Below are 20,016 nucleotides of genomic sequence, written 5' to 3' on the forward strand. Positions count from 1 at the left end.
ATGTTCTCCCTGTGTCTGCGTGGGTTCTCTCCGGGTACTCCGGCTTCCTCCCACCATCCAAAGACATGCTGGTTAGGTTCATTGGTGATTCTAAATTGGCCGTAGGTGTGTGTGTGAGTGTGACTGGTTGACTGTCTCTGTGTTGGCCCTGCGATGGACTGGCGACCTGTCCAGGGTGTACCCCTGCCTCTCGCCCGATGACAGCTGGGATAGGCTCCAGCAAGACCCCTGTGACCCTTAACAGGACTAAACGGGTATAGAAGATGAATGAATGTCAAATAATGAATTTCTTTCCTATTTAGCATATTTAATATTTTTTTATAGATTAATGAATACACTTGGATACATTAATTAGTGAAAACCTATAACTTAATTACTATTTCTGTGGCACTTGAGGTCCTCCATACTTTCAGACAGGTGATTTAATCCTTCAGTCCGTGACCTGACATTTTCCAGGTCGGCCTGCAGAGGGCGCTGCAGTCGGCGTTTTCTTCTGAGGGAATGAAACTCAGAATTCCCCCCCTTGGAACAAAAGGACCTGTTAAGCAGACAGCCACATGGGAAGCGCCACAGAGGGGTTATTGTGCATGAGTGAAAACTTTTATCTTCCCCCTCCCCATCCTCCTCCTCATCCTCCTCATCCTCCTCTTTCTTCTCCACCTCCCCTGAATGCTGACACACTAATTTCACCAACACCATCATGCAGCAGAGCTGTGAACAGGTTGATTAAAATAAACGGGCTTCCTCTACAGAAATACTGCAAAAAATAAATAAATAAATAAATAAAATAAATAAATATAGTAAGTAAGTGTTGTTTTGCATTTATATTTTCCTAGAAATATTTCAAATTTCTGATAAAATGCTTCACATTCAAACTAAACGTGCATTCTTTTATTGTCTCTTTTTGTGTGTGTCTAAAACTTCTGACAGTTGTCCTTTTCGCAAGGGAACGAGCTATAATTACATCCATTTAGTCCTCAGTATCTGCCTTCTGCTATCAAAAAAGAAAAAGCTTTTCCTCTCAATCCCCGAGGGGGCTATGACAGCCCCTATACCCCTAGTCCCGCCCACCCCCTCTGCCCTATCTCAGGCATTAACATGCAAAAAAAACAACATAAGTCACGGAAAACCAAATCATGCCAAAATAAGGAACCCGCAAACAGTTTGGGAATTAGCAGTGGATGATGCGTTGGGCCCGTGCAAGCCGTGCTAACGTAGCGATGGGCAGATGTTTGGCAATGTTTGTGGGGACAACAATGGAGAAGTTGTGTTTGTGAAGAGATTGGGAAGTTTTTGGGCCAAAAAAAAAAAAAAACTTGTATCGCTTTTCCTCCTTGCGTGGATGCGGTTTCGGGGAATCGACAACATGTAAGTTCTGATAAGAGAATAACACCCACCCACTTATTTTATCACCTTATCAAGTTACAACTCAGCTGGAAGCTTTGCCAATATTTAATTTTTTTTTTTTTTTTTTTTCAAAGAGTGGTTGCTGTTTGGTTTTCTTGTCGTCAGGCTGTGGTGGGGGAAAGGACCACAACTCAAAAAGGTGCCTGGATGTGTATAATGTCCGTGGGGTTAAAATGTGTGCGTGAACTGTAACAAAGAAAGACATGAACAATGGCAGAAAGAGAGAGGAAGAAGAACGCGGCTGTGTACCGCAGCGTCTCTTTCAGAAAGTTGGGGTCCTGGGGCGACAGCAGGAGTGAAGACCAGCAACACAAATCAGAGGATTTGGAGGCGGTTGGCGTCGCCCTTCCCCCGGAGCCAGGCAAAGCGGAGCAGCCCTTGGCGACGCGTAATGTCAGTGTGTCAAGGAAAGTTTCCAAAATCTCTGCCACCGCCGGCCTCCCGACCGCAGATCCAAAGAGAGGCTCCTCCACTCTCCTCTCCTCTATTTCTCCATCCATCCGCCAACTTACTGAGAAGTTCAGCAGCAGCGGCAGCGGTAGCGGCTCCGCCAGGACGCGCAGAGCTTCGCCGGTAGACGGTGCAGCTGAGAAGCGGGGGAGCAGCACTCTTCCCCGGGCCCGAAGCTCCAGGAGAGACGGCTCTTCGGCTCGTAAATCTTTTCACGAAGACAGCGACGGTGGATATTTCCTTGATAGTGATACTGCAAACACTGAGTCTTTCCCAGGCAATAAAGGGCAGAAGTTTCACTCCGGTACAGACTCTGTGTCGGGCTCGGACTCGGAGAGGAAAAGCGAGAGGCTGATTTTTGCACGTTTTTCGACCGACAGCAACTCTGGTAAGAGAGATTATTCACAGATCGACGCACTTCACTCTGATCTCAGAAAAACTTTGACTGCAGACGAGGAAGAGGATGTTGTCGGCAGAGGGGTTCCTCCACCCTGCAAATCTCACAGAAGTTACCTCTCCGCACACCACATCGACTTTATTCCCCTGCACTCTGACAAGTGGCCCAGTGTTACCAAAATTAGACAGATTTTTGATGAGAGACAAGGCAAAGCTTTGCAGCAGCACAGGACTGATGGTAATGAGAATTTAAAAGCAGCAGGCAGAGATCATCTACATGAGCTTGGCCCTGGTGAGAGCGCTCCTCTCTCTGATAGAGGTGACACACGGTCACCTTGCATTTCTATAAATGATGCCAGTAGCCTGCCTTTAAGTGACAAATGCATAGCTGGAGCACAAGGCCGCACTGCTAAAGAGACTTTTAGTTATGGCATGGACTTTTATTCCAAAGCTGACCACCATCAGTACTCGAATGATGAAGAAGCTGATCTAGAGACACAGAGGCAAAATAACAAAGTGCCTGGCGGAAATACTTTTCAAAGCGGCAGCAGTAGTCACCACCTTAGGATTAACTCATCTCCATACAGATCTCGTAGTCCCAGCATTGAGGCGGAGGCAGCACACAAGACTCCAAGGGCGACAGGATTGACATCTGACCCCGGCCCTGACCTTCAACCCCCTGCTACTTCGTCTTGGAGTGTATCGGTGAGCTTAGACACCTCCTCCTGCTCCTCCTCTCTCCTGCAGTCGAGAGTGAGGGAGAGAAGGGATAGACAGGGGGTCGGGCTGCCCAGGGATAGTTTACATTCCTCACATAGCTCCTGTAGAGCACCAGCCCCCACCTCCTTCTCCCCCTCCACTGCTCCAGCTCCAGATAAAGCCATTACCTCCTCCTCCTCTACTGCAGCTCCCTCCTCTGAGCTAAGAGCCCTAGCTAGAGTTGTTTCTCCCCTCAGCTCCCGCTGGAGGTTCAGCTCTGGAGACGAAGAGGAGGAGCACACTAGGAGAAGAAGAGGAGGCGGTTGGAGTGTTCCCTCTGGCCTCTCTCCTTCCATCTCCAGCAGAGGAGGAGAGAGGGGTGCCACAGAGAGAGGGGGCAGTTATTTATCCCGCAGCAAAAATGGCTGGTGGGGTGCTAAGGGCATTGGTAGGTCTTCAGGCAGTGAAGAGGACAGTCCCAGTTCTTTAGGCCCCCACTGTCGAGAGGCAGTCCGCCGCCGCTCGCTGAGAAAAAAGAAGAAGGTCAGTGGCTCTGCACTAGCAACGGGCCGCGACGATTACAATGATCATGATGGCGAATCAGAAGACAGCGACAGTGACACGGCCTTGACAATGGAGCACTTAGAGAGGCACCACCAGCAAAACACAGGAGGAGAGTTTCCAGGGACGGTTTCTCGGAGCCACTCGGCAAGAGAACCCAGTAGTCATAGAGCCAGGGTGCAGCAATGGGAGCGCATCTCCTCACCTGTGACTTCCACGACACTTCCTGGTGTAGCACGAGTGTCAAAGGTCAACATACCCCCGTTTGTTTCCAGTCCTGGTGGTTCACGTTGCAACAGCCGCTACTCGAGCACTGAGACACTGAAGGAGGAGGACCAAGCTAGCTGTGGCAACCGTGCAACAAATGTGTGTTATAGTACGGGCGGAGCAGAAGGTAGCACTAGCAGATCCTCCTACATGCTGAGTAAAACTTATCATGGGAATTTTACCATGTATCGCTCTCCAAGTTTTGGCCATGGGGATAACTTCTCCCGTAACCCTGTGCGTGTGCGCCCTAAAATTGTGCCAACAGTTACCCCCTTACCTAGTGTACTTAGCAGGGCGTCTCCAGCGGTTAGAGGAGGTGAGACCACGGTGTTAAGGAAAACAACAGGAACTGACAGGGTAAATGAGGACAAAAACCAAATATCCATGTCCAACCCTGATATCACCTCAGAAACAATGACACTCTTAAGCTTTCTGAAATCTGACCTGTCAGAGCTCAAGGTGCGGAAGCCAAGCGGAGGAGACAGATCAGGGGTTGTGGATGGGTCATCAGTGTACAGGATGGGCTCAGGGAGCCAGGGCGGGACCCTTCTATCGTCTGGTCGTCGCCCATCACTGAAAGACCTGACCGCTACTCTGCGGCGTGCAAAGTCGTTCACTTACTCAGACAAACCTACTTCAGCCGTGAGGTGTTACTTGACAGGCGGCACCACAAAGAGGAGCTCCTCTGAGCAGCAACTTGACTTGGATGGAGAGAGCAGTGGAGGGAGAGTGTCGTTGTCAGACAGGGAAGTAGAAAGTGATGGGGGGGATTTTAGGGTTGGGAGAGGACCTAGGATGAAGGATTACGGATTTGATGATGACGACGAAGTGATGCCAACTCCTTTGCAGGAGAGATATGTGCAGGAAGCCAGGCAGGTCATTCAAGACATCTGCCAAATGAGTAAGAGGGACGATGATGATGTAGATGTAAGCGGAATTGAAGTTAAACAGGGGGGTGAATGTTTACAGGTAAAGAAAGCAAATGAAGAGAGTGAGAAAGGAAGAGGGGGTGTGAAGGATAAGGCAAGGGTAGATCAAAAGCCTGAGTTTGAGAACACAAAAGACAGGGATAAACATGAGAGGGAGAGAGAGAACAGGGAGAGTGAGAGGGATGGACAAAGTATGCAGCTGGAGAAACTAAACAGTGGGGGCACAGAGTACTGGGAGAAGTCAAAGAAACAGAGCAGAGAGCCGGAGAGAGCCTTACTGAAGGGTGACTCGGAGGAAAGCATGTTCTACGACCGCTCTGTGGATGAACTTTCAGGGCATGAGTCGAGTTTAACAGATGAAGGGATTGTGACAGAGCCAGAGACGGGCCCCGGTGACCTCTCAGAGAGGTCATTCCACGGCTCAGCAGGGGTTAATTTAGGGTCAAGAATAGCTAGGGATGTGTTAGGACAGCCTGTTACTGTTTGGAGGCAATCGGCTCTCCATGAGTCGGAAGCATTTAAGCAGGACGGAGAAAAGAACACAGAGAACAGCTTGAGTTGTTCACATCGTCTGAATGAAGTCACTGTACCTAGCTCCTTGCCTCATCCTACACTTAAGGCTGAGAGTGGCGGCGTTAACAACGAGCTGAGCGCTACCACCGGCATCAACAACACTAACACAACAAGTGAGGGGACCCACTCCAACAGCTCTATGTCACAGGGGTCAGCAGCCACCACAGGAGGAGGATTCGAAGCCCCTGCAACCCCAAGTTCTGTCCGTCGAAGGCGCAAGTTCTCCCCCTCTGGTAACAACAACACAGGCTCTGATTCCAGTAATGGCAGTAATGCAGAGTCAACAATAGCAGCTGTAGGAAATGGGGAGTCTACGGTCTACCGTTCTCTCAGTGACCCCATGCCCCAGCGGCGCTGTTCTGTGGCAGAAGAAGGGAACAACAATTTTTCGTCTGTAGACAGCAACCTGTTAGGATCCCTGTCTGTCAAAGGAGGAGGAGGAGGTGCTCCAGAGGCCTCTGCTGTGGCTACATTGTCAGAATACAAGGGCAGTGTGGCCAGTGACTTGTCAGTGTACAGTGATGGCGGGCTCCGTGATGACGCCATTCGTGACTACAGTGGAGTTATTAGGAACATTGTAGCTGAACCAGGTGCGATGGACAGACTGATGACAGATGACCATAACAATGGCAAAGTCCCCAAGAAGAAGTCATTCAGTGACCCCAGTCGTCGTAGCGACGCCCCTTTTCTCTCCCAGAATGATCCTCTGGTCAAAGGTCAGACTGGCAGCTCTCAACCAATCAGCGAGCTGGATCAACCTGGCCAGATTCCACCTTCCAGTAGTGAGCCAATCCTAACCGAGCAGAGAGAGGAACTATGGGAACCAGAAGCTAAGTCCACACATGCATTGCACAAGCAACTGCTTCATCACGCAAACAACAAAGTGAAGATGGTCCGTTCGCAGTCCGAGTGCAGCCCTCACTCTGAAAATCACGATGATGAAGAAGATGATGCAATAGACCAAGGTGAAGAGGATGAGGTGCAGAAGTTTAACTTTGACCTAAAACTAGCTGGGGTTTTGTCTCCTCGGATGATTCGTCGTCCTACCAGGAAGCGCCCAAACAGGTTGGCGTTTATTCCTCACGAGGATCCGTTTGAGCCAACAGAACTGTGTTCAGAGGGGCAGGAGGATCACATCATCCAACCTAAGCACACCTCTCCTCTTCCACCACTGCAAACTAAAACTAAAACCAAATCCAAACATGTCCGCCACGCCAGCGAACCCACCACCTTCATCCCCATTTCCCCACCTCCACAACTCCAGCCCCTGAAGGAAGCGGACTGCTTCGCTGTCCAGTCGACTGCAGAACCTCCAACTTCAAGTAAGCCTCCAGGGGACGAGGCCCCATCTCTGGAGGATGTGACACAGAAATATATTCTCCAACTAAGCACCTCTGAAAGGGACACTGAGGGCCCAGGGCCTCCATCAGCTGCCAGGGATGGAGCTCAAGCTTCAGCGTCGGCTTCAGACGGCGCCGGCGAGACCAGCACCAGTGGAGTTACAGAAGCTGGAGCGCTGAAGAAGTGCACAGACGACGCTGCACCTGTTCCTGCTCCACAGAGGACCAAGCCCAGAGTGGTGAGTTCACATTTTCTCTATTCTCACTGTGTTTTCAGGTGCGTGCCCTCTCGTTGCATTCAGATGATTCAGCTTCAGATTGTTGTCTGCTTGGCAAAACTCTTATATGTCACTGTGTCATTGTTAGCCGCCGCAGAAAAGAAGCTTTTGCAGTATGAACACCACACCCACATTACAAATTGTTGTGCAGTTATGGTTCACTGTTTCTTTGTTGAGTGAGGAAGAAAGGGATTGTGTGACTTGTCTGTTTCAAATATCTCAAATATGGTGAAATTGGATTTTAGTCCAGTATTAAAGAAAAGTAAGCCATTTGACTTAAAACAGCCAATCAGCCATGTGTGTGTGTGTGTTTGGGTGCGTGTTTGTGTCTGTTTCTGTATGAAGTGCTGTGAATCACGACTCGTATGGTTAGTTTCAGAGTGCATTTGCGAGCTGGGCTACAACACAGGGCCCATTAAAGGCTGAGCAGTGTTAAACAAACATCAGAGGATGTTTTTAGTTCGATTAAACAAATCTCAGACAAAGGGCATTAAGGAATGGACCAAGGCCCGTCGTGTGGATGTGTGTGTGTGTGCGTGTGTGCGTGTATTTTCATTTATTTGTTTCATTCAGGTTCAATTGTCTCTGCCAGAAATACAAAGTCGTAGAAAGGGGATGTAATGAGCACTTCACCCAAACACAGACTGGGTGTGTGCTGTGTGATGGGATGCCGCACTGACTCAGTAGAGTCTAAACACTGCTATATCTCTGTTGGTGTATCATAGCAACAGAAATGTTAACTGATAGAGCTGTGACAATTTTAACTGTACACAGCACTGCACAGGTCAAACATAGATGCCCACTTTTTAGGCAGCAATAGGGCGATGCTAAGCTTTATGGGAAGTTACTGTGTACTAGAAACCTACCGTAAAACACTGTGCAATATACCCAAATGTTTGTTATAACACAAATATTGAGAAATGCTGCATGTGCAATAGTTCATTGCAGGGGGAAGGAAATGTTGCTGTCTGTGCTGCAGTCACAACATCCAGTGCTTTGATTTCAGTACGTCACGACTGCTTGTTTTCTTTTATTGCAGCTGAACCTGAAGTATTTGAACCTTGCTGATTTTCATCTGCAACTCAATCGACTGCCTGCTGCTCTTGACTTTGGCATCCTCTCACAAAGCTGCTCTGTTGCTTTACATCTGTTTATCTGGTCTTCATTAGCAGTTGATTGTTTCCCTTCCTATTCCCATTGTCCTTCCCAGTTGCCGTAGTGACAGTAGTGGTAGCTGGTGAGTGACCTCACCAAGCAGGAAATCGGTTAAGGGAAATAGGAAGTTGTTGTGGTGACTGAAGGGGTTTGATGATATCCAGCGCCGCCGGCTGACTCGTGTGTCCGTGCGCGCGCCATCGTGTCGCCTGCATGCAGATTTGTGACCCGCGTGCGTTTTGCACTATAAACTGATTTCTTCCCTCTGTGTATGTGTGAGCCGGTGCATGTTGTTTGTCTGGAGTGCATCTGTGCCTTGCGGAAACATTTGGAGGCCAGACTTTTGCCAACAGACTGTGTTTAGAGCAGCTTCCTGCAGCTCTGGTGCATTGTGACGGCCTGTGTGATTTGGACTGAATGTAATAACGTCCGTGCCAAGCTAAAGTGGATCACAGACAAGTTCTGAAAGCAAGGAAGGGATAAAGAAAGGAAGAAAGACTATGAGAGAGGGAGCTTTTTTCTTCCTTTTCTGGAGACATGGGTGCATGCCTCATTTCACCCACAGTGCAGTTTTCTTACTTCAGAATCTCCCGTTCATTTCCCCTTTCCTCTCCTGCACAATTACTTTTCTATTCCTCTCTGCCCTATTTTTAATCTTGTCTAATTCCCTTCTGGGCTAACTCCTAATCTGTTGTTTGAAATGCAGTATCGAGACTCTGCATTTTCCCTACACACTTTAATCCCATCTACATTTGTCTTATTTATACTCATTCTCCAACATTCCTCCTCGTGTTATCTTATTCTTCTCTTTGCTGTCTCCCTATGCGTCTCTGGAACATTGCAGCGAAGTGAGGTCATAACGTTTGTCTTGGAGTAAGGCAGGCGGCCGAGCCAAATGTCAGGTAGAGAGTGAAAGAGAGAAAGACAGACGGACAAAAAAAAGAGAGTTGGAAGGAAACTTGCTGGCTAAAAAAAGTCATAGGGTTGAAATCGACCTGAGAGAGAGAGAGAGAGATGAAGAATGAGACAGTGATAGAAGGAGAAAAGGGGTGAGGGGTAATGGGAGCGTATGTTTGAATGAAAAAGCCTGAACCAAAGGTGGAATAAATAAATAAATGTCCATATTTTTATCCTCAAATCGATTGGAGATCGAAGATTGGGAAAAAAAATGCTGATTAATATTTATTTGGTGGTAAAAACTCCTAAAATAAGACACAAATATCTGAAAATTATATCAGAATTATGTGGAGAAACAGAACCAAGCACTGGCTCGGCACTGTTTTGTCGAGCAGTCCATTAAATGTGTCAAATAGGTAGCCGCAGTCTGTGTAAAAGAACACTTCTCAGGTACAGAACAGCTCTTTCTTCACTGCAGCTGAACATACAAGTCCAACCAAATAGTACTGGAAAGCATTACTGAAAACAGCAGCATCCGTGGTTTGTTGAAAAATTCAATTATGGCACACACATTGTTTTTTTTCTTCCCCCGCATGTTGATTTCCCGTGAATATGACTGGATTTCCATGGTGTTGCAGTTTTTTTTGCTTTTGCAGGCTGCAGGAATGTGGCACATCTTCCCTTCTCTTCTTGTTGCGTAACAGCATTCACAATGAGGACTGGTGGTTCCAATGTGTGTCTTGCATTAGTGGCTTGACGCTAATAAGGTGTCATTTAGATTTTGTTACTTGCAAGAACATGAAATATTTGTCTTTAAACATCTAAAGAATCTAGTCAACCACTAAATAGTATTTTGAGGGTTGGTACAGTCACTGTTTAAAAAGGTTCTCCACCTTGATAGTATTAAGTTCTGATACAATTGATCTCTTCCTGATACCTATTCACATACCTTTGTGTATCGGCTGATATATTGACTACCAATCCAGTATAGGAGAGTAATTAAAATCAAAATATTTGTGACTTTGTTGGTCGGTTTTCGGCTGTCATTTTTGATTTTGTTTGTGTCGTTTCAATTGGTTCATCCTTTTTTTTGCTAACGTTGGAATTGCCAACACTAGTGTCACCCCTTGCAACTGCACCTCAAGTAAAAATTTTCCATTCTGAAATGGGAGCTTGAACAGAAGGAAGATTTTTGGTAGATGGCCAGAGCTGTTAAAACTCACTTGAAAGACAATGCATTGGATCGGTGCATAGGCTGGTATACTCTCTGATAACCTTTTAGGTAGTATTGGGTGTATTTCTTATACAGGTTGTGGCATTGGAACAACACCAATACCAGTATGAATATGTGCACGTATGTACATCTTGCACATCATAGACATTTTCCCTTGTTCATTGTCATCCTATCAATGAGGCCACTACAGGTTTATAGAGGATGCTAGTCATGGTCAGGAAAGCTGTAGACAGAGGGAAGGAAAGAGCAACAAAGACCGGTTAGTGCTCAGCTCTTCATGGATTAGGTCTAAAAGCACAGTGTTTATAGCTCCAGATTTATGACTGACTTTGTTTTATCAGGCCACCCACACGGAATCAAATACTTTCGTCTGCCCGATCTTTTCTTGGACTCTCTTGTTCCACAGTCCCCTTTCTTCCCCAGATGTGGTCATGCTGTAGAGGAAAAGAGAAGGTAGAGATGAAAATGTCAGAGAGGTAAGGCGGTCTACTGTTGACCGACAGGTTCCACTTCAAGTGATAATGAGAGTTTGATTTCGCAACAATTACAGCCAGAACAAAACCACTCTTAACTTCTGACTCTAAAGGTACGCCGGAGAATCTACAAGAAACACACTATCGGGAAAGGGCTTGGCGTCTTCAGATTATCACAAATCATGGATATGTTAAGGGCCAGAATCACAGATGCACCATAATAATCAAAAGCTGCTGCTGTATCTCAATAAGTGATCTTACAGCAGGATTTTTCCATTGTCTGTCAAAGCTAGGTGACTTATTGTCCAAAGTTTCCGCTCATAAACATCAGTGCAGCTTCTGTTTGTGGCCACAACTGGTTCTGAATGAGTTTTGTATCTTCAGTATTTTACTGATTGTTAATTTCTGAGTCAGTTCCTTGAACAGTAAATAAGTGATGTAGGGCTGTCATGATCATGGCATTTTAGCTGCCAGTAAATCGTTATACAAATAATTGCAGGTATTGATTTGATTGGCTTTGTTGATTGTTGTCCAACCATATTGACCTTCTCTGGATATTTGTCGTCACCAAACAAACCTTTTATCCAGATCAGTGAAGAGGGAGCTCATCCAATATGCAACTCTCTTTGAATGCGGACTTAAAAGTAAAACGAAAGGACATATTGCATACACGCAGAGAGGTTAGTGTGTGGGTGCAAAGGGTTCTTTTATTACCCCTCAAAGGTCAAACAGAAGTTTAGCAAGGCCCAAATAGTGAGGGATGCCGAGATAAGTAAAAAAGTAATGACGAGATGAAAGGATGAGGATATGGTTTGTTCTGGCTGAGTGTAGCAAAGACTTTGGAGATGAGAAGGGATGAAGGTGGGATGAATCAGAAGATGAAAAGGCAGCACTGCGGATACCTGTGGTATCAAATGACGCACAGACAGGCTTCACCTTATGTGGGTGGAGGTTGAAAAAGGTCCCTAAAAGGTTATACCTAGAAGGATGGATATGGACTGACATGTTTCTGTTCTGATGTAGTTCCATCTAATAATTTAGACAAATAATTAACTAATTTGATCATCTAAAACAATAGGGCCTAATTCTATCTACATTTTTCCATTAAAGACAAAGCTTTAAAGACTGGAAATGGCAGGAAACATCTAGCCTAGCTCTCTGAAGGTTATAAAATCCAACTTCTAGCACCTGTCAAGCTCAGTTTATTCTGTAAAAACAAAATATTGTCTCACACAATGTTATATGAAGCAGCTTGTTCATTGTTAGTTTTGAGAACACTGCTAGGCAACCGTTGGTTTCTAGAAACCACTGAAGCTAACAGTTTAGCAAGCTAATGACTAGCTAACGTAATGTAGGAAATGCAGTGACGTGATGAAAGGATGAGGTTGTTAGGAATATGAGCACTTACTTTAGACATTTTATAAAATTACAAAGAAAACCCTAACAACCCATTAACTCAGCCCATGGTAAACCCAACTCAATTTGAAAACAACAGATTTGTTTGCTGTTATAACAGAGCCATGCTAGCTGTTTTTATGTGACTCCATTCTTGATGCTAAAAAAGCTTAGCTAACTGTGCTAACTTCTTATTTAGCATCAAATAGTGAAGTGTACTTCCCAAAAATGCCTGACTTCTCACTAACTTTAAATGTCTCTGACTTCAATTTTATATTAAATTCAGTCCACCCTTAGTTTGTATTAAAATGCTAATAAACTGAACTTTTCTGAAAACGCTCGTGAGCAAACTCAGCTGACATGTAGTGTCACTGCAAACAAACCCCAACATGAGGCTCCATCTGATGTTCTCACAGTGAGTGAAAAAAAATGTGTGTGGGAAAACAGTTCAGGATGTCCTTGCCCTCGGTTGGTGACAGTTGTAATACGCTTTCAAAGTCTTTTACTTTTCCTTTTAAGGATAGTCCCCTGACTCTTTTTTTTTTTTTTTTTTTTTATTTCACTGTAGCAGTGGAAAGTCATGACAGATCAGATCTGTGAACGGTGACTGTTTGGTTTCTTTTTCTACCCTCTTGTCCCCTTTGTTCCCAGTCTCTTTCTAAGTCTCTCCTCTCTCAGTGGGTGTGGATCCACCCAGTGTAATTACAGAGCAGTTTGCTTATGTAAGGAAAGCCTCCTCTGAAACAGCACTTTCTAGCAGAGTTGCTATTTCAGCTGTTTTGTGCACACATGCAGATTTCTGCAAACTTAAGCGTGCACGTGTGGCACAAAGAACAGACTGCAGTTTCACCTGGGCTCACCTGTTAAAGGCTGTAGCCTATATATACGTAATGGTATATCCGCGGAAAAGTCGGTGTGTCTCAGACATGTCAGTCTTCCCTGTAGTTTTCTGTCTGAGTCATACATCTGTAGTCCATGTGGCCACAAAGATGTCTACCGTGAGACATTGCAGTTTTTGGTTTGTTGATGACTCACCTAATGCAGGGCTGTACTGCAGACTGCCATGTACTTATAGTAGTCAACATTACAGCTAGTGCTTATTGATCTTCAAAAAGAAAATTAAAAAAAAAAAGCTACTGTGAAAATACTAATAAAACAAATCCCATTCTAGACATGCAAAAATCAGCAGCGTGTGCAGGTTCAGCTCATTTGTCGTCATTCTACATCAGCAGGCAGTCTAAACAAACTTTAGAGTCATATTGCTGTTTTCGTCTGTCTACTCTGCAGTCACAGCTGCACCACATCGGTCACTGATGGTGTGAAAACTCTGAAAAGCACATTATGAGTAGTGAATATGTGAACGAGGCATTGATTTTGAACTTCACCATTAATGACAATTCATTATCAAGGTGAGCTTTGACGCATAATTAGTAGTTACTGTGTTCTATGCTCAGTTAATCATTGTGTTGAGCAGTCGGGGCATTCACTAAAATCATGAAGGGCGATTTAGTGCAGGACTGTTATATTAGAATGCGTTTTCATTGGTGTACCTAATGTTTTGGCCAGTGGGTTTATTTTGTATATTGTTCGCATTTTGGACAAAGTGGTTTTTGATAACCACAGAAGAATAGTTTATCAAATAACATACGCATTGTCCACAGAAAGGACAGCCAATAGTTACAGTATTATTCATGCATGTGGTGGTATGAGCTTGTGTATGCGCATGTGTTTCCATAAACTTAAAGTGATTGTTATAAACCTGTTGCCTGCGTCCCCTCCAGCCACTCACACAATGGTACAACTGTGCCAACGTGTCTCATAGCATAGTTCACAGCGTGGTCGGACACAGGCTCATATACAGGGTCTGGGCCTCGGGCTGGCTGTGGGTTGACTCGGCCATTCAGTCTTTTGTCACCCAGAGAGAGAACATGACAGTGGAAACTCTCCCTGCTCCTTTTCTGTCCTTATCTTCACCTCACCCCGTCCTTCGCGTGTCTTATGGCATCAGTCCGCCGGTTTGGATCATGCTCTAGCTGCCAGTTAAGGAACTCGCGTGAAAATGGGAATGGGAGACGCCGGAAGTGTCGGAGCGCCGTTCCTGAGTGGCTCCTGGGGTCGAGGATTAAGGCGCAGGGAGAGGAGGAGGATGACTGGAGAAGGGAGACGGGTCAGGCCAAGGCCAAAGTCGCCTCACAGGCAGGTGTTTGAATGGGATTCAGTTTTAAGAGTTGTTGGACCATTCACTTGTGTGACATTTATCTTTTTATTTTCCCTAAACGCGGGTGGATTTAGTTAAGAAATTCAACCTTTTGTGTTACAAAATGATTTAAATCAAACTGTAGATTGCGTTATTTTAACTTTTAAAACTAACTAAAAAGCAATAGTCATAATTTACAGTGTGTATCTGTGCACTGTGGCCTGCTGAGTCAGTTTCATTGACTTCTGTAGGTTTAGAAGTACAGTGCTGTGATTATATTACCTCGTCAACATGTGGATTTCATCATTGTGCGGCCCCATGGCATCATTACATCTATAGCATGTGAATGATGAGGCTGTGGACTTTTTACAGGACAAGCAAATGACAGAATGGAAAACAGGTAGAATATTCGTATGTTCTTTGTTTGATCCCTACTAAGTATGGATTTTTAACGGGACAAACGAAGACAAACATTTTAGAGGTGTATTTCTTATGATTTGAATCCCCAAGAATGATTTAGCTGTACAATTCTCAGTATTTTTCCCTTTGTTTTTGTGCATTTCTCATGTCTGGTAAGTTCTCACTGCTTTCCAGAACCTGTAAATAGTCAGTATTAATGGTTGTAGCTGCCATGCCTGAACAAAATAAGAGCAGCACTTCCCAGCAGCAGAAACATCTAAATTGGTGTGTTCATGCAGGAAAAGTAAGTGTTTTGTGATCAAAGTAATGAGACACACTGGCTTTAATCAGGGCATTTGACCAGACTGAGTCATTTGACTTCCAGACAGCTTCACTTGAAGCTTATTGGACTTTAATGCTACACAGTGGCTTCTACCTTTGACCTGTTTTTACTTTACTGTGTATTTCTTTAACAGTGTATTCTGTTGGTGTAATTTTTTCTTGGGCTCATTTTCTGTGGTTCTCTGTGGTTCGCCTTTCAAGATCTTAGTGATTGCACAAGCTGATAGCATTAATAATTCACAGTTCTTATTGACAAGGGTGAATGGCGTCATTTGCAGATCACGAATTCAACAACATTTTTGATTTTAGATACTAAACTGTAAATAGTGTTAGTGTGATTGTATGTTGCTCTATATGGACTTGAAATGTGTATGTATACTCGGTGTAAATGTACAAGATCAGTAATTATTAACTTCGACTGGCCTCGTGCTCATGGGTCAACCATAATCATTGGTTTTAGTTGACACCAGCAATGTGTATTTGTGACCTATGTCCCAACTGTCCTTAATTTCCTTTTGTTAGGATTATATATTATATAAATCACTGATGGACCCCCCCAGACATTTTTGCTTCGAGCCTAATTAAGTAAGCAACGTTGAGAGGCTTAATTTTTCTGGCCGCTACCAACCTTTGTACTTCAGTCTTTGTCCCAAGATGAGTTTTCACAAAGCTGTGAGTCAGGCTGAAAAAATGTTGACCTTACCGCTACGGAGAAAACACGGCCGTGCATGTGGTAGGGTGTGAATCGGAGAGAGCCAAGAGAGAACAGAAGCATGGGGGTACTGTGTATGAGAGAGTCTGCGTTTCAAAAACTGTGATGCTAAATACTTTAGAAAGATGAAGGTGGTTGTAGCTCCCCCTCTCCCTGTCTGTCTTTTCTTTTTTTTTTGTCTTCTCTCTCTGTCCTTGTTTTTTTTGTAGTGGCTTACCAATTGACATAGATCAAGGGGTCTGGGGCAATGCTAAGTTCATGCAAACACAGGACTGTCATCGTGGATTTCAGTCTGTTCTGTGGTTTCCAAATTTTGTTTGCCTTGTGATATGAAAATGAAGCAATGTCTGCTCACAACCCCTTCAAAGGAAGGCTTGAGGTTATGAGGTGCCAATTCAACTGGTAACAGATGTTGGATTATTCTGTAATTAGTAATTATTGTAGAGTTAAGGGGAGGTAAAAGCAACATTCGGAGAAATGTGCGTTGTCTAATAATGTATTTTCATAGTGTAGTGTCATTTTTGCAGTAATATGGCAACTTTCCCCACTTGCAAAATGATCTTTTAAAGGGACAAATATCTTACATGTAATTCCTGATGCAATTCAAACAACATTTAAAAAAAAAAAATGTTTCTTGCCATTGACTCCCATCAATATTTTCCTCTCCAAAAAATTCCCACGTTGTCCACCCAAAACGGTGAACCTTCACCTCTTTATACAACTGAATGGGAGATAAAGTATAGGGATGGCGTGATCAGAGTTTGTGAAAGTGTGAACTAAAGCGACTGAGAACATTTGTTTTGAGTGATAAGCGGCCATTTCGTTTTACAGTGAGTCATGCTGTAGCATACATCAGTTCCCCACATCTCTCTGCTACCACTGTGTATTGTTTGCATGTGGTAAAGAGAAAAGCACCGTGATAAAGGCTTAATGGAGCGTTGATATGTGTGTCTCCTGAGTTTACCGTTTGTGTGTTTGAGAGAGAGATTGTGTTTTCCCACCAAAATGTTTACTTTTCCTTGTCTTGTGTGCACTGTCCTTAGTGCTACATAGTGTTGCTGCAACACTGCCAATTTCCTCACTGGGGTAAATTAAAGGTTTATCTTATCTTAATTAAATTTGAACTTCACTTATCTGTGTGTAGATTAGCTTAGCACAAAGACTGGAAACTGATAGCCATGCTGGTTTAATAAGAACTGCCTGCCTGCTAGCCTCTCTAAAGTTTATTAAAGCCATGTCCACATACAAAGCCATTTGCCGTTCCTGGCTCTGGTTGCCTAGGTAACACTGTTGTATATTTCTCACCCAGTATGAAACAGGCAGAATGTAAACATATTTCTAGTGCGTGGATGCAACGCTCCAAGCTTCTATCAGCATGGTGAATTTAGTGGTAGGAACCAAAGTTGTGGATGGAGCTTTCTTATGGTGAAGGCAGGGGGAAGATAACCTGGTTGGCCCAGCAGTACCAAAACCGTAAATTGGCCGTAGGTGTGAGTGTGAACGGTTGTCCGTCTCTCTGTGTTAGCCCCGCAATAGACTGGCGATCTGTCCAGGGTGTACCCTGCCTCTCAGCCAATGACAGCTGGGATAGGCTCCAGCCGCCCCGCGACCAGTCACTTCTCTCCGAAGGTGAGAGTAGGTCAGTTTGGTTACCATCCACTTCACATTAAAATGACGGGCAATGGCGCAGCGACAAGCGATGGCTTTATGTCACCGCAGCGCTGCTTTACGATCGCATGGAGATTTCCTGGTGCCAAGTTGCCAGGCAACCAGCAGAGAGGCTTCAGGAAGTCACCGCACCTTTTTTAAAGTCTGCACATATTATCAAACCACAGCATATTGTCTCAATTAGAAAGAGGCTGCTGAATATAACTTCGTATTCATCACACCTTGGAGAATGGTGTCTAGTCAGTGACTACTGCCAGGAAAGCAAATGAGTGCCGCGTCATAGATTCAGTTTATTTTCTCCAATCTTTGCTCGTATCAGTTTACCGCTCCTTGCCCGTGAAAACAGTTTAAAAACATATGAGAAGGGGACAATAATGTGGCTTGGCTGCTCATAACTCATAGACATAAGCAACCTGAGATGGGAAGACAGTGTGTCAGGGAACTGCTGCTATAAAAAGTGATCCCATCCCGTCGGCTGATTACAAGTGTATTTAAATATATTGCCCTGTCTGGCAATGGCTCCATAATGAATCAGTCCTGAAATGTTTGATGATCAGAGTTCCCAGTGAAAGTGAGGGAGAAGAAACATCTGGGTTATAAGTCAGGGCTTCATTTTGGCACAAATACTGTTGTTTATTTGAAATACTTGAACCAGGACCAGCGGTATCGAAGCTATTCTTGTGATACCAACCACTGCTTTTGTAGCTGTAGCTGTGAGTGTAAATGTCCAAACTGAAACTAAGAAACTTTGTCCAGGTATGTGTATTGCTAAAAGTTTTAGTCTAGTGGCTGTGTGTGTGTGTGTGTGTGTGTGTGTAGTGGTGTGTGTGTGTGTGTGTGTTGGCCTGCCGTCCCTTGGCTGTCTCTCACATTCATCCAGCGGTGAGGACATTTTGCCAAATATAACAACAGTAATCACCATGACAATGATGATGGTTAATGATGATGACTTCCATTTATCTGCAGATTGGAGGAATGTGTGTGTTTTTGTGTGTGTGTGTGTCCCCAAAGGTATGTTTGAAGGGTTCACACACAAAGCTCCCGTCACCCAGTGACAGCCGAAGGGTTGTGGGTAATCGGGTGCGTTTTTCCCGAAACAATGTAGTCCTTCTTCACTCCTCAATAGGCTTCTTATTTTCAACCAGGCCTCAACATTTTCCCCACTTCAAACATTTTATTCACCAGTTGGCATTTCAGTTTTTGTGTGGTTCTGAAATGTTATTGTGAAGGGAGGAGAGGAATTATCTAAGGTTCACACAGTGTTTTAGAGAGATGCCAATCACATGAAACACCACTGGAAAGCATAGTTTCCCCAAAAACCGTCAAGCCAAGACTAAATCCCTGGTTTATAAATGCTGGATTCTGGCCCTGCACGGGCATTAAAACATGCCTGTAGTAAAATCTGAGGTCCAAACCCACAGTTTAATAACTAGCAGCTGAAACGGGGAACAAATTCCAGCGGACGCGACAACTTTTATGCGGTAATTATGGCAGTCACTGCGATTTTGTTGCACAGTTCTCTGTCTGTTGTATTGTCGTTTTGCTCATTTATCACGTTAGTGCTTTGACTGCAACTTTCACCGAAAAGCTACAAGGTTGTGAATGAAGGCCGAGTTGACAACACGTCCACGATAAGGCGCTGAGATCTTAAAAATAGTTCGCAGTCTGACCTTGATTTGCAAAAACATCTCTCCGGGACTGATGAGAGTTTGTGTTTTGTCTTGAAGTGAATGAGTTCTGTTTCCTTAAGCTTTTTTCATGCAATCATTCATTCATTCATTCAGTGGTTATTATCGTGGTGTATATCTTTTGCTTTATCTCCTCATGTTTTCTTATCAATAATTACATAGTGTTTTTATGGCTTTAACTTAGACTGATTACTGTTTACTTTCACTTCATTATCCGGTTTGACAGACTTGAATTATGCTTCTGCAAAGGCAGATGTAAACGAAAGGTTCACAGAGGCTTCTGGAGCCGGCATACAAGCCTGCTACATTATACATTACTAGTAAAAAAGTAACCACAATGCAAATGACCGCAGGCTGCACAGGATGTGCACAGGATGAGCACAGTTCAGGCTTCTTCTGAGTGTGTGGGCTTGTTGTTTTAGTGTAAAGCTATGCAGCAGCAGGTACTATCTCCATCTTACTGACATTACTAAATGTTAACGCAGAAGCTACGGTAAAGGCCCTAATTTAAGGGTTTCTGATTGGGTGAGCTTATTAATTACAAGCTGGAGTAATTAGAGGCTTAAACAGGTCCCAGTGAAGCCCATGCATGTATTTTAAAGCACATCTTGAAGTATTTCATTGGAAAAGGTTGCAAAATCTTTTAAAAAATCTTTTGAAATGCTTATTTTTCGTCATGCTCACTTGTTTTTTTTTGTGTGTCTTTTTAGAAAAAGGGCTCACATGCATGATGGGAGGTAGAAACGTTCTGATGAGCTGTTCCTGCCTCAGTCATAAGAGTCTGTCTCGTGTGTACGGCACCTGTCGTTGTATGGTTCCTTACTGTTGGTATTATGGTTATTGCATTTCTTTCTCTCTTGACTGAATGGAACATGACCTGTTTATTATAGTCATGTGTAATGTAACCTATACCGCTACCTTCTGACCTATGTTGCTGAGCTTACCTGCTCCAAATC

At 44.3% G+C, this 20,016-nt stretch overlaps 1 protein-coding gene across 1 annotated transcript in view; it reads left to right on the plus strand.

Annotated features, from left to right (window-relative positions):
- Window positions 1-1,617: 1,617 nt before the first annotated feature.
- Window positions 1,618-20,016, plus strand: part of arhgef17 (Rho guanine nucleotide exchange factor (GEF) 17) — a gene marked incomplete at its 5' end in the record, with an annotated part of 69,189 nt that continues 50,790 nt past the window's right edge. The window contains one exon of the mRNA XM_084558967.1: window positions 1,618-6,861. Within this exon, the coding sequence (XP_084415093.1) occupies window positions 1,618-6,861 (5,244 nt within the window). The remainder of the gene's footprint in view (window positions 6,862-20,016) is intronic.

This window comes from Chelon labrosus (genome assembly GCF_963514085.1).
Source record: "Chelon labrosus genome assembly, chromosome: 13".
NCBI lineage: Eukaryota > Metazoa > Chordata > Actinopteri > Mugiliformes > Mugilidae > Chelon > Chelon labrosus.